We start from the raw sequence: 15,542 nt of genomic DNA on the forward strand, positions 1-15,542 counted from the left end.
AAAATTCATCAGGAGGCGATGTAAAGATCATTAGCTGTCCGTCTGGAAAAATGTCCGGCTAGAAACTCAACGAAAATATCCGATCCTAGACCAGAGGAGATACGGTGTCCTGCATGTGTTTGACCAAGAAAAAACTCGAAGGGAAATGACAAGACTCTAGACACCGTGTGGAAGCTGTAGGTACTGCAACCTCAGTCAATTAATTGTGGTTCACCTTTATCAATGGGATCAAGTAGCGCATGGATATATTTTCCCATTTTCAGTGATCAGTTTTTCCTGTGCTTTTCGATGTAAATGCCGTGCTGGTAAAGCCACAGCAGTGATTTAACCAGTTTTTTAAACGTCTGAGTGTTTTTTCTATCCACACAGACTAAGCAAATGCATATACTATATTCCTGGCATGAGTAGCAGGGCGCTGAAATGTTGCGCGATTTTTAACAGAATGTTCAAAAAAGTAGAGGGTCGACTTAAGAGGTTAAAGGGGTGGGGTTTCAGGTGTCTCCGGAAGGTGGTGATTGACTCCGCTGTCCTGGCGTCGTGAGGGAGTTTGTTCCACCATTGGGGGCCAGAGCAGCGAACAGTTTTGACTGGGCTGAGCGGGAACTGTACTTCCTCAGTGGTAGGGAGGCGAGCAGGCCAGAGGTGGATGAACGCAGTGCCCTTGTTTGGGTGTAGGGCCTGATCAGAGCCTGGAGGTACTGAGGTGCCGTTCCCCTCACAGCTCCGTAGGCAAGCACCATGGTCTTGTAGCGGATGCGAGCTTCAACTGGAAGCCAGTGGAGAGAGCGGAGGAGCGGGGTGACGTGAGAGAACTTGGGAAGGTTGAACACCAGACGGGCTGCGGCGTTCTGGATGAGTTGTAGGGGTTTAATGGCACAGGCAGGGAGCCCAGCCAACAGCGAGTTGCAGTAATCCAGACGGGAGATGACAAGTGCCTGGATTAGGACCTGCGCCGCTCCTGTGTGAGGCAGGGTCGTACTCTGCGGATGTTGTAGAGCATGAACCTACAGGAACGGGCCACCGCCTTGATGTTAGTTGAGAACGACAGGGTGTTGTCCAGGATCACGCCAAGGTTCTTAGCGCTCTGGGAGGAGGACACGATGGAGTTGTTAACCGTGATGGCGAGATCATGGAACGGGCAGTCCTTCCCGGGAGGAAGAGCAGCTCCGTCTTGCCGAGGTTCAGCTTGAGGTGGTGATCCGTCATCCACACTGATATGTCTGCCAGACATGCAGAGATGCGATTCGCCACCTGGTCATCAGAGGGGGAAAGGAGAAGATTAATTGTGTGTCGTCTGCATAGCAATGATAGGAGAGACCATGTGAGGTTATGACAGAGCCAAGTGACTTGGTGTATAGCGAGAATAGGAGAGGGCCTAGAACAGAGCCCTGGGGACACCAGTGGTGAGAGCGCGTGGTGAGGAGACAGATTCTCGCCACGCCACCTGGTAGGAGCGACCTGTCAGGTAGGACGCAATCCAAGCATGGGCCGCGCCGGGAGATGCCCAACTCGGAGAGGGTGGAGAGGAGGATCTGATGGTTCACAGTATCGAAGGCAGCCGATAGGTCTAGAAGGATGAGAGCAGAGGAGAGAGAGTTAGCTTTAGCAGTGGGAGTGCCTCCGTGATACAGAGAAGAGCAGTCTCAGTTGAATGACTAGTCTTGAAACCTGACTGATTTGGATCAAGAAGGTCATTCTGAGAGAGATAGCGGGAGAGCTGGCCAAGGACGGCACGTTCAAGAGTTTTGGAGAGAAAAGAAAGAAGGGATACTGGTCTGTAGTTGTTGACATCGGAGGGATCGAGTGTAGGTTTTTTCAGAAGGGGTGCAACTCTCGCTCTCTTGAAGACGGGAGGGACGTAGCCAGCTGTCAGGGATGAGTTGATGAGCGAGGTGAGGTAAGGGAGAAGGTCACCGGAAATGGTCTGGAGAAGAGAGGAGGGGATAGGGTCAAGCGGGCAGGTTGTTGGGCGGCCGGCCGTCACAAGACGCGAGATGTCATCTGGAGACAGAGGGGAGAAAGAGGTCAGAGCACAGGGTAGGGCAGTGTGAGCAGAACTTAGCGGTGTCGTTTGACTTAGCAAACGAGGATCGGATGTCGTCGACCTTCTTTTCAAAATGGTTGACGAAGTCATCTGCAGAGAGGGAGGAGGGGGGAGGAGGATTCAGGAGGGAGGAGAAGGTGGCAAAGAGCTTCCTAGGGTTAGAGGCAGATGCTTGGAATTTAGAGTGGTAGAAAGTGGCTTTAGCAGCAGAGACAGAGGAGGAAAATGTAGAGAGGAGGGAGTGAAAGGATGCCAGGTCCGCAGGGAGGCGAGTTTTCCTCCATTTCCGCTCGGCTGCCCGGAGCCCTGTTCTGTGAGCTCGCAATGAGTCGTCGAGCCACGGAGCGGGAGGGGAGGACCGAGCCGGCCTGGAGGATAGGGGACATAGAGAGTCAAAGGATGCAGAAAGGGAGGAGAGGAGGGTTGAGGAGGCAGAATCAGGAGATAGGTTGGAGAAGGTTTGAGCAGAGGGAAGAGATGATAGGATGGAAGAGGAGAGAGTAGCGGGGAGAGAGAGCGAAGGTTGGGACGGCGCGATACCATCCGAGTAGGGGCAGTGGGGAAGTGTTGGATGAGAGCGAGAGGGAAAAGGATACAAGGTAGTGGTCGGAGACTTGGAGGGGAGTTGCAATGAGGTTAGTGGAAGAACAGCATCTAGTAAAGATGAGGTCGAGCGTATTGCCTGCCTTGTGAGTAGGGGGAAGGTGAGAGGGTGAGGTCAAAAGAGGAGAGGAGTGGAAAGAAGGAGGCAGAGAGGAATGAGTCAAAGGTAGACGGGGGAGGTTAAAGTCGCCCAGAACTGTGAGAGGTGAGCCGTCCTCAGGAAAGGAGCTTATCAAGGCATCAAGCTCATTGATGAACTCTCCGAGGGAACCTGGAGGGCGATAAATGATAAGGATGTTAAGCTTGAAAGGGCTGGTAACTGTGACAGCATGGAATTCAAAGGAGGCGATAGACAGATGGGTAAGGGGAGAAAGAGAGAATGACCACTTGGGAGAGATGAGGATCCCGGTGCCACCACCCCGCTGACCAGAAGCTCTCTGGGTGTGCGAGAACACGTGGGCGGACGAAGAGAGAGCAGTAGGAGTAGCGGTGTTGTCTGTGGTGATCCATGTTTCCGTCAGTGCCAAGAAGTCGAGGGACTGGAGGGAGGCATAGGCTGAGATGAACTCTGCCTTGTTGGCCGCAGATCGGCAGTTCCAGAGGCTACCGGAGACCTGGAACTCCACGTGGGTCGTGCGCGCTGGGACCACCAGATTAGGTGGCCGCGCCACGCGTGTGGAGCGTTTGTATGGTCTGTGCAGAGAGGAGAGAACAGGGATAGACAGACACATAGTTGACAGGCTAGAGAAGAGGCTACGCTAATGCAAAGGAGATTGGAATGACAAGTGGACTACACGTCTCGAATGTTCAGAAAGTTAAGCTTACGTAGCAAGAATCTAATTGACTAAAATGATTAAAATGATACAGTACTGCTGAGGTAGGCTAGCTGGCAGAGGCTGCGTTGTTGACTTTGTAGGCTAGCTGGCAGTGGCTGCGTTGTTGACACTACACTAATCAAGTCGTTCCGTTGAGTGTAAAGTTTCTACAATGCTGCTATTCGGGGGCTAGCTGGCTAGCTAGCAGTGTTGATTACGTTGCGTTAAAAGAACGACAATAGCTGGCTAGCTAACCTAGAAAATCGCTCTAGACTACACAATTATCTTTGAAACAAAGACGGCTATGTAGCTAGCTATGTAGCTAGCTACGATCAAACAAATCACACCGTTGGGACTGTAATGAAATGAAATGAAAATGTGATACTACCTGTGGAGCGAAGCGGAATGCGACCGGAATGCGAAAGTTCTATTCAGTAGACGTTGGCTAGCTGTTGGCTAGCTAGGAGTGACTCCTACGTTAAGGACGACAAATAGCTGGCTAGCTAACCTCGGTAAATTAAGATAATCACTCTAAGACTACACACTCTAAACTACACAATTATCTTGGATACGAAGACAGCAAAGACAACTATGTAGCTAGCTAACACTACACTAATCAAGTCGTTCAGTTGAGTGTGATAGTTACTACAGTGCTACGGTAGACGGTGAACGTTTGCTAGCTGGCTAGCTGCTGGGCAGATAGGAGGACGACGAAATACGATAATTACGCAATTATCTTTGATACAAAGACGGCTATGTAGCTAGCTAAGAAGAAATTGCTAAGATTAGACAAATCAAACCGTTGTACTATAATGAAATGTAATGAAAAGTTATACAACCTGCAGACCGAAGCAGACCGAAGCGCGGATGCGACCGCTCGCTCCAACCCGGAAGTAACACGCTTTCAGCAAGTTTATTTTTTTAGCTGTTTGTGCACATAAAAAAATTCTGAAGCTGAAGTCTACGCCCCTTCGTCGGAGATTGGTTAACAGTAGGGATTCTTCAATGAAGTGTTAGTGTTCAACGATAGACGACTCATTTTCACGTGCACATTTTTTACTTGAAATACTGCACTTAATGTCTTAGTTAGATGTAGAATTGTGCGACTAAGATCTTGGAAGAAATGTATGCCCGATTTCTTTATTTTTGATTAATTCAGACTATTTTGAGGAAGTATATACAGGCTTAATTTTTTAATTGAACCTTTTATTTAACTAGCTAAGTCAGTTTAGAAGTTTTTATTTACAATGACGGCCTACCAAAAGGCAAAAGGCTTCCTTGTTGGTTATTACTGCATTGTCGGAACTAGAAGCACAAGCATTTCGCTACACTCGCATTAACATCTGCTAACCATGTGTATGTGACAAATAAAATTGGATTTGATTTGGATTAAAAATTTAATTAAAATGTAGGACAAAACACACATCACGTCAAGAGACACCACAACACTACATAAACAGCATGGTAGCAACACAACATGGCAGCAGCACAACATGGTACAAACATTATTGGGCACAGACTACAGCACAAAGGGAAAGAAGGTAGAGACAACAATACATCACACGAAGCCAGAGGTGTGGACTCGAGTCACATGACTTGGACTCGAGTCACAAATATGATGACTTGCAACTCGACTTTGACTTTAATACCAATGACTCGTGACTTAACTTGGACTTGAGCCTTTTGCACGACCTGACTTGATACCCTCCCCAAGCCCAAATATAAAAAATGATGCTATTAAAAAAAGTGTGCAGCGCATCAACTCTTCATTTAACGGATTACAGTTTGAATCGGACAGCAGCCAATCAAATTGTGCCAGCTGAGAAAAAGATGTGTGTGGCAGTGCAGAGGAACGTCAGCGGGTGAATTCAGATGGAGCTCTTAGAAAGATGATACCCAAAATTATTATTTTCGGATATAAAGACGGATTGCAGCTTGCAAGACATGCAGGGAAAAAATTACAGACGGAGGCGGAACAATTTCCAACTTTGTTCGACGTTTGAAGCTGCACAAAGAACGGTAAGTCGTGGCTAATATAGCCGACAGCTATATAATTTATAACATTACTAGTATAGCATGTAGGCTAACATAACGTTAAATCAATGAGCCTCCACACAGTCAATTAGTGTGGGAACGTGATCATTGCACCCAAGATTGAGCTACAACTGGCAAGGCAGTTGGTAGCCTAAATCCTGCCTGATGTTACTGCTGTTCCTAAAACCATTGACATACGTTAGCCTACTGTAACCACACAGAGTGTGTGTGTTAAGGTTGGGAGATTGTGTACAAGCCTACATCGCCCGATTGCGCCCCATAGCGGTCCTCGATAGTTGATCACTAATGGGGGGGCTTTCTCATGGCTACCCATGTATTTCCATGGAAATATAACGTTTATTTGGAAAGTAATAAATATATAGATTTTTAAAAGCATTCATGATTTGCGTAAATGTAATATACTAACTATTACTCTTGTTAAAAATATTAAATGGTATTACATTTGGTGAAGAGCACATTATGACTTGTTTAGGACTCAAAACTCAAAGTTTTGGACTTGAGACTTGACTCTGAATTGCCTGTCTTGACTTGGGACTTGAGACTTACTTGTGACTTGTAAAACAATGACTTTGTCCCACCTCTGCACGAAGCAGCCGCAACTGTCAGTAAGAGTGTCCGTGATTGCTATGGCTCTCAAGATGGACAAACCGTACTATTGCCGGTCTTTTAAGGGTGTATGCGAGCTTGTTCACCTAGCCGATTTCAGTTAGGCGCCAGCCGACCCAAAGCATGCGGTAGCCTTTAGCCATTTCCCCTCTCTCACTTCTTCCCCTCTCTCTCTCCTTTGCTCACTCCTGTGTTTGTTTTAGTTGGCTATTGACTCCCGGTAGTCAAGGACAGTTTAACTCACTACTACCCTGAGGCAGACATGACCCTCATGTGCTTTAAAAGCTAAAGAGCCCAGGACTTGAATTCAGCTTTTTTTCTTCTTCTCTAGAGCACCCCCACTTAACTCAAGTCCTTGGGGGATTTTCTGTTGTCCAACCACTGAGTACCCATTCAATCATCCATCGGTCCGTGCATTCATCACGGTCTCCATCTCCATCCATCTTAACTCCGGCTGACAAACCAGCCAACTCCACTTCCAGAATCCACCAGGTCCCGCCAGTCACTCACTATAAATAAACGCCCAGGCTCTTTAGACACAGGACCTCTCAAATGACAACAGGGCCTACCTCCCAGGGGACCCCGAAGGGCAAAAAAGACATTCTCACTTAAGTTTCTCAGCGGTCTGGCTCTTAAAGAGCTTAACAGACTTTTATTTAGTTGAGAAATGCACTGTGTTTTTACTCCCAGTTATGTTCTCTTTGAAAACAACAATGTAGCTCTCTCCCATATTCTTTCGCTGGACTCTATTTGTGGCTGTGACCACCTTCCCTCGCATGCTTTGATTGGCTGCTGGATGAAGGAAGCTCAGCGTCAGCCTCATGCTTCCTGTTGTGTCCAGCAAAGATTAAGCCCCCTCCTCCCCTCTCTCTAGCTCCCTTTAGAACATTATTTTACCCTTCTTCAGTTTCTATTCTTCTTAAACTCAGAAACTGGTGGTCACTGACTCCTGGTCATCACGTATATTGGATTCATTTCCTGTGATGAAAGGCAGTAAATGGGCCTGAACCCTATGGTTCACCGTTGGGTGGTGTATTCTGGAATGACTGTTGCCAATCGCAACATAAAGTCAAAAGAAGAATAAGCCTGGGAGGAGAGATGACTAGAAATGATTCGGTTGACCATTTTATGTGTGGATTAATTGGCAGAGTAGAGATTGTGCATTTCAGGTAAAATAACTCAATGTTTATATCCCAGGACAAATTAGCTAGCAACAGCAAGCTAGCTAAATAGGACAAATTAGCTAGCAAGTGCAAACTAGCTAGCTAAATTGCCATAAATGCTTTTCGACCTGTCCTCAAATTAATATAATTGGTTCAGAGTTTGTTTTGATATTTTTGATACAAAATGCATTTATGCACGATGACGCACGCGTGCAGCCGGTATGGGTTCCGTGTTAATGTATTTGTATTTATTAAGGATCCCAATTAGCTGTTGTCAAGGCAGCAGCTGCTCTTCCTAGGGTACAGCAACATTAAGGCAGTTATATACAATTTAAAATATGTTACATTTCATAACACTTTTCACAGGCCACTACTCTACTACCAGATATCTACAATACAAAATCCATGTGTACCTGTGTGTAGAGTGCGTGCCTTGTGTGTCTGCCTTACACCATCATCCCAGAAACCCTAGACCCACTCCAATTTGCATACTGCCCCAACAGATCCACATATGATACAGTCTCTATTGCACTCCACACTGCCCTTTCCCACCTGGACAAAAAGGAATACCTATGTGAGAATGCTATTCATTGACAACAGCTCAGCGTTCAACACCATAGTGCCCTTAAAGCTCATCAATAAGCTAAGGACCCTGGGACTAAACACCTCCCTCTGCAACTGGATCCTGAACTTCCTGACAGGCAGCCCCAGGTGGTAAGGGTAGGTAACAACACATCCGCCACGCTGATCCTCAACACAGGGGCCCCTCAGGGGTGCGTGCTCAGCCCCTCCTGTACTCCCTGTTCAGTCATGACTGCACGGCCAGGCACAACTCCAACACCATCATTAAATTTGCCGATGACACAACAGTGGTAGGCCTGATCACCGACAACAACGAGACAGACTATAGGGAGGAGGTCAGAGACCTGGCCGTGTGGTGCCAGGACAATAACCTCTCCCTCAACATAATCAAAACAAAGAGATGATTGTGGACTACAGGAAAAAGAGGACCGAGCACTCCCCCATTCTCATTGACGGGGCTGCAGTGGAGCAGGTTGAGAGCTTCAAGTTCCTTGGTGTTCACATCACCAACAAACTAACATGGTCCAAGCACACCATGACAGTTGTGAAGCGGGCACGACAAAATCTATTCTCCCTCAGGAGACTGAAAAGATTTGGCATGGGTCGTCAGATCCTCAAATGGTTCTACAGCTGCATCATCAAGAGCATCCGGACTGGTTACATCACTGCCTGGTATGGCAACTGCTCGGCATTTGACCGCAAGGCCCTACAGATGGTATTGCGTACGGCCCAGTACATCACTGGGGCCAAACCTCCTGCCATCCAGGACCTCTATACCAGGCGGTGTCAGAGGAAGGCCCTAAAAATGGTCAAAGACTCCAGCCACCCTAGTCATAGACATTTCTCTCTGCTACCACACGGCAAGCGGTACCAGAGCGCCAAGTCTAGGTCCAAGAGGCTTCTAAACAGCTTCTACCCCGAAGCCATAAGACTCCTGAGCATCTAGTCAAATGGCTACCCAGACTATTTGCATTGCCTCCCCCCCTCCCGTCTCCACACCACTGCCACTCTCTGTTGTCATCTTTGCATAGTCACTTTAATTAACTCTACCTACATGTACATACTACTTCAACTAACCGGTGCCCCCACACATTGACTCTTTACCAGCACCCCCCTGTATATATTGTTATTTTTTACTGCTGCTCTTAAATAACTTGTTACTTTTCGCATATTCTTATCCATATTTCTTGAAACTGCACTGTTGGTAGGGGCTTGTAAGTAAGCATTTCACTTTAAGTTCTACACCTGTTGTATTCGGCGCATGTGCCTAGTAAAATTTGATTTTTGATTTCATTTCTGTGTGTCTGTGCCTGTGTGTCTCTCTTCACAGTCCCCGCTTTTCCATAAGGAGTATTTGTATAAAAATGTTTTAATCTGATTTTACTGTTCACATCAGTTACCTGATGTTCCATGTAGCCATGGCTTTATTTAGTACTGTACGCCTCCCATAGTCTGCTCTTGACTTGGGGATTGTGAAGAGACCTTTGGTGACACATCTTGTGGGGCATCTATGGGTGTCTGAGCTGTGTGCTATGTGTTTAAACAAACAGCTCAGTGCATTCAGCATGTCAACATTTCTTAGAAAAACAAGTAGTGATGAAGTCATTCTTTCCTCCACTTTGAGCCATTCCGAGATTTACGTGAATATTATTGTTAGCTCTTCATGTACATTGCTGTAATCTCCCCGCAGCCATCACCAGATGCATCGCAGCCGTTCTCATTCCCCCACCATTGCTGCCGCACAGAAATAGCCTAGTCCCCTCTATTTTTGCAATGTGACATTTCTACTATTTGCAACAAGTGTTTATTAAAAAATTTTTGAATGGCTTGACATTCTTCTGCCTGCTGGTTGCTTGTGAAAGAATATGCTAATGAGTTAGCTGGGAGCCTTTTGGTGAGGCTTGAAGGGAAGGGACAGAGGTATTTGTTGATTACCAGTGGGGAGGTCAGAGAAGACGGAGGCCTATGGATTGGGATTCGAGATGGCAGCTGTTTCGTTTGCCCACTCGCAATAGGATTCGATACCCTTCTTTCTTTCTATCCCTCTGCTGCTCTTCTGTTTCTCTGTCCCGCCATGTCTTTTCGACCTTCGAGATCTTGTTAATGAGTAGTCATGAATGTTATAGAATCAGCTGGCAGAGAAAGAGAGGAAAGGGGATGTGAAAGAATGAGTAACAATCCAAAATATTTTCATGCTTCGATTTTTCTCTCAACTAAGAATGCACTACTGTCATTCATGTTCGCCATGTCATCCTACTGCCGACAAATGGCAACTGCAACTTGTAGGCCTCAATGAGGCAAAAGACGAATGGAGCGAAGGGAACGTCTCATAGTTACTTGAATAAATGAAATGTGGGTGATTTTCTTTCAGGAGAGTGTGAGGTTACTTGCGTGTTCCAAGTAAACTTCAGCGAAGGCGGTAACTGATCAAAGCTGATATTTCTCTGAGAATAGACATCGGTGTCCTTCTTGACTTGCCCCTGGTGTTACCTTTTGGATGGAGACACTGGAACCATATATCATTGATTCTTTACATATTTCACCTTCTTTCTCAGGTCATTCCTCCATTGCCTGTAATCAATTTCTCTCGCCCCCCCCTAATGTCTGATAAAGCAATGAAGTCAACCTAGGAAAAGAGAGCTGGCTGAAGAAAGGATGCTATTTGAGATAATTGGAATACAGACCCATATTGCAGGGCCTGGAAATAGAAGAACCAAAGCAAACAGTGTGTGTGTGTGAGAGAGGGCAGGGGAAACAGGTGAAGAGAACAGTAATCCTTCCTCTGAAGTCAGATTTGCTCGCCGTGTGTGTGTAGTCATGTAATGGGATAGAGCACGGACATGACCAGAAGCCATTGGAATGTTTTTGGAGCATTTAAGGGCGGCCTTCTCATTTTCACTTTCCTCCATGAGACCCTCAGAGATTTCACGCCGTCTTACTCTGATTCCAACTACTGTTGGTGCACAGCTTGAGCTTACCTGTATCTCTCCCACTCTATTCTCCCATGTGTGAAATCAGCAGACATCTTATCTAAGCGATACAGTTTCATATTTGCACAGGGGTCTTTTTAAAAGATGGCTCAAGTATGCACATAATGGTTTCACTTATTCATTTTCTCTCTTTCTGATTTCTTTTCCCACTTGATTCTGGCTTGCACTCCTCTGTTTTCTCTCCTCTTCTCGTGGAGTATTGATGGCTGACTTACTGTCCTGGAAATGTGGGAAGACTGGTTGTATTGGTTTAGAGAGAGAGCGAGAAAAGGTGGATGGTTTAAAGAGTAGTAGTATGGCTGTTGTTTCTGCACCAAACACCCACTCAGATGTAGGAAAACACTGTAATAATCATCTACATAAACACTTGTTTTTTCATCCAAATGGCACCCTATTCCCTTTATAGTGCATTACTTTTCATCAGGGTTCATAGGGATTTGGTCAAAAGCAGTACACACCATATAAGGAGTAAAGTGCAATTTGGGATACACACCATGTTTTCCTTGCCATGTTTTAATTTCCCGTTTCTTAAGTAGTTCCCTTCAGTTCCTAATGAAAGTCTCCCCTGTGTGTGTTTGTGTTTTCAGAGTGTCAGCCAGGCTTCTTCAAAGCCTTCGTGCCCAGCGACACGTGCAAACTATGTCCTGCTAACACCCAGCTGCTGGGTTCCGGGGCGCTGCTCTGCCCATGTGCAGAAGGCTTCTACCGCGCTCCCGACGACCCGGCAACAGGGCCCTGCTCAGGTTAGGAGGAGGAAGGTGTCCATTTTAGGAAAATGACTTTAATGTGCACTGTCACCATTGGTGGATCCCACACTGACAACTAATGAGAGTTTTTATTGCGCTCATAGTGCTCTCTTAACCAAAATAATGGCATAATGACACTAAATAGAAAATCACAGAATGCTACAGTGGTTGACATAATGATGACATTAATCATACATCGTGAACTAACATACTATGTATCCATTTTCCTGCTCCTGTTGCCTTAGGCCTGCCCTCAGCTCCGCAAGAACTGGTCGCCACGACCACCCAGCTGGCCGCGGGCAAGCTGCATCTGTCATGGAGCCCGCCGGAGGACACGGGCGGCCGTAGTGACATCACCTACAGTGTGGAGTGTAGATGCTGTGATGGTGCCACGTGCCAGCCGTGCGGGGAGAAGGTGCGCCTCGAGCCAGCCAGCTTGGGCCTGATGCACACCTGGGTGGCGGTGAGCGAGCTGGAGCCCCACCTCAACTACACTTTCACCGTGGAGGCCCACAGCGGAGTGTCGCTGTTTGCCAGCCAGTTGGCACCACGCTCCAACAGGCCCCCGTCCACAAGCACATTGACCACTGCCCTGCACTACACAGGTGAGTCACCATCAGTGTTGGGATTTATTACCTGAAAAAGTCATACATTACGTATTACCCATTACATTTACTTTACAGTATTACTTTGTGTTACTTTTATGAATCCAGGTGAAAGCTATGATCCCTTATTGTTGTCACCTGTTAAACCCACTTCAATCAGTGTAGATGAAGGGTAGGAGACAGGTTAAAGAAGGATTTTTAAGACAATTGACACATGGATTGCCATTCAGAGGGTGAATGGGCAAGACAAAATATTTAAGTGCCTTTTGAATAGTTTATGGTAGTAGGTGCCAGGCACACCATTTTGAGAACTGCAATGTTGCTGTGTTTTTCACGCTCAAGAGTTTCCCATGTCGATCAAGAATGGTCTACCACCAAAAGGACATCCAGACAACTTGACACTACTGTGAGAAGCATTGGAGTCAACATGGGCCAGCATCCCTGTGGAACCCTTTCGACACCTTGTAAAGTTCATGCCCTGACGAATGAAGTCTGTTTTGAGGGCAAAAGGGGGTGCAACTCAATATTAGGAAGGTGTTTCAAATTCTTGTACCCTCGGTGTAAGCAAAACATCTGTACAGATTTCCAATCTTTTCATTCAAAATATTTATCTCGAGCCGCCAGCTCTGTTTATAGACCGCACGTACACTGACCCATAGAGATGTATAGAGGGCCCACTTGCCACAAGACGGGAAAGCCCTCTATGGGCAAAGATCAGAGGTGCGTCCTCTATAAATTTGTATGGACAACAGCTGTCATGCTTTTACTCAAAACAGCCTTTCTCCGCTCGCTCGAGAACTAAATGAGGAAACGAGACAAGTTCGGATCATGGGTTTTGACAAAAATAACTGTAATAATATTACCCAATTTGTATAAAAAAAGTACCGTTACTTTACGCCGTTACTCATAAAGTAATCTGATTGCCAAAACACGGTACTTTTGTAACACTTTACCCTCAACACTGGCTACCGTACTTAGGAGTAATGGTAGTAGAAGTAGTAGAAACCTTTTAATTATGCATGATCAAATGGGATCTGAAATGTAGTTATGGCTTTTCATACAAGCATGATAACTAAATACTCTCACACATATTGCAATGAAAGCATTTCAAAAGCTCTTGGTTGGTTGAACCTGTGAAGGATATTGCACAACGTCTCGATATTGTTGACATCTCCCCTCCTTCCTTCTCCTTAGACCCCCCCAAGGTGACGTCCATGCGTCTGGTCGAGCGAAGCCCCACCAGCCTTTCCCTGTCCTGGGCTGTAGCCCCCCACAGGCCCCTGCCCCGGCCCACCCGCTACGAACTCAGCTACCGCAAGAAGGTACAGTACCACCCAAGCCACCACTAGCGGGTGCATATTTTTGCACTGTTCTATTGTATGTCTTTTGTTACATAAGGACTTAAAAATGTAATGTTGTGATAGTGCACAAAGGAAAGAAAGAGTAAGAGAAAGAAAATGAGCGGGGTTTCATGGAGGATAAACGCCACATAAAGGGAGCAATATTGCATAACAAAATTATTATTATTTTGAGTCCTTACTGAAACCCAGTGAATCAATCATGACTTATCTCATCTTTCAATTCTCTCCCCCCTCTCCAACTCTTCCAGGATGACAATCTGGATGTGACCACGTACACTGTTCTGATTCTGGAGAAGAGCTCTGTGCAGATCAGTGAATTGTCCCCAGCCACGGCCTACCTATTCAGGGTCAAGGCCCTGAGCCCCGAGGGCAGCCCTGGAGGATCCATGGAGGATGAATTTGAGACCCTGCCTGATAGTAAGGACGATGGCCATATGAGGCTAATAAGGAGAAGGGAGAATGATAGGATGCTATTTGAGATGATTGGGACATCGCCCCATACTACAGGGCCTCGAAATGAAAGAACCAGTGTGTGTGTGTTTTTTTTTTTTGTTGTCGGGGAGTGTGTGTGTTTTTTTTGTTTTTTTGTCAGTGTGTTACCATTGTGTCTCAGGGTTTGTTGTTGATGTGCCACAGTGCCCCAGAGCAACACGGCGGTCATTTTCGGAGCGGCAGTTGGCGGAGCGGCCATGTTGTTCATTGTGGTGGTCGTCCTGCTCGTACACAAACGGTTAGCAGCAACCTCCTTTCCCCCCCTCTGCCCCTCGCCCTTTGCTTCTCTCCACTTTTGTTAAGCACCTCCATAACACTCACCCCTTCACTGGTTTCCTTTCTCATTCTTCTTTACTTTTGCCCTTCTCCCCCCTTCCTTTTGCTACTATCTTTATCTGTTTTTCAGCACTCACTAGGGGAGAATTGGCATTGAGTGCAGCTTGTCATTGCTCAATGAGTATACTCTAACAAGTAAAATCAAATCATCAAATCAAATGTATTTATATAGCCCTTCGTACATCAGCTGATATCTCAAAGTGCTGTACAGAAACCCAGCCTAAAACCCCAAACAGCAAGCAATGCAGGTGTAGAAGCACGGTGGCTAGGAAAAACTCCCTAGAAAGGCCAAAACCTAGGAAGAAACCTAGAGAGGAACCAGGCTATGTGGGGTGGCCAGTCCTCTTCTGGCTGTGCCGGGTGGAGATTATAACAGAACATGGCCAAGATGTTCAAATGTTCATAAATGACCAGCATGGTCGAATAATAATAAGGCAGAACAGTTGAAACTGGAGCAGCAGCACAGTCAGGTGGACTGGGGACAGCAAGGAGTCATCGTGTCAGGTAGTCCTGGGGCACGGTTCTAGGGCTCAGGTCAGTTGAAACTGGAGCAGCAGCACAGTCAGGTGGACTGGGGACAGCAAGGAGTCATCATGTCAGGTAGTCCTGGGGCATGGTCCTAGGGCTCAGGTCCTCCGAGAGAGAGAAAGAAAGAGAGAATTAGAGAGAGCATATGTGGGGTGGCCAGTCCTCTTCTGGCTGTGCCGGGTGGAGATTATAACAGAACATGGCCAAGATGTTCAAATGTTCATAAATGACCAGCATGGTCGAATAATAATAAGGCAGAACAGTTGAAACTGGAGCAGCAGCATGGCCAGGTGGACTGGGGACAGCAAGGAGTCATCATGTCAGGTAGTCCTGGGGCATGGTCCTAGGGCTCAGGTCCTCCGAGAGAGAGAAAGAAAGAGAGAAGGAGAGAATTAGAGAACGCACACTTAGATTCACACAGGACACCGAATAGGACAGGAGAAGTACTCCAGATATAACAAACTGACCCTAGCCCCCTGACACAAACTACTGCAGCATAAATACTGGAGGTAGTGAAAAACAAGTAGTGGCTTTGAATGGAAGCGGGCCCAAGTGGCACATTGTTTTGGAATAAGAGCTGGTCGGCTCTTCTTGTGGCATACTGTAGCAAATCCTT

At 46.6% G+C, this 15,542-nt stretch overlaps 1 protein-coding gene across 1 annotated transcript in view; it reads left to right on the forward strand.

Moving 5' to 3' along the window:
- The window catches only part of LOC115132238 (ephrin type-A receptor 2-like), a 44,172-nt gene that overhangs the window by 17,475 nt on the left and 11,155 nt on the right, over positions 1-15,542 (forward strand). The window contains exons 4-8 of the mRNA XM_029664670.2: positions 11,446-11,601; positions 11,850-12,209; positions 13,404-13,531; positions 13,819-13,987; positions 14,207-14,300. Coding sequence (XP_029520530.1) covers positions 11,446-11,601; positions 11,850-12,209; positions 13,404-13,531; positions 13,819-13,987; positions 14,207-14,300 — 907 coding nt within the window. The remainder of the gene's footprint in view (positions 1-11,445; positions 11,602-11,849; positions 12,210-13,403; positions 13,532-13,818; positions 13,988-14,206; positions 14,301-15,542) is intronic.

This window comes from Oncorhynchus nerka, linkage group LG7, assembly GCF_034236695.1.
Source record: "Oncorhynchus nerka isolate Pitt River linkage group LG7, Oner_Uvic_2.0, whole genome shotgun sequence".
NCBI lineage: Eukaryota > Metazoa > Chordata > Actinopteri > Salmoniformes > Salmonidae > Oncorhynchus > Oncorhynchus nerka.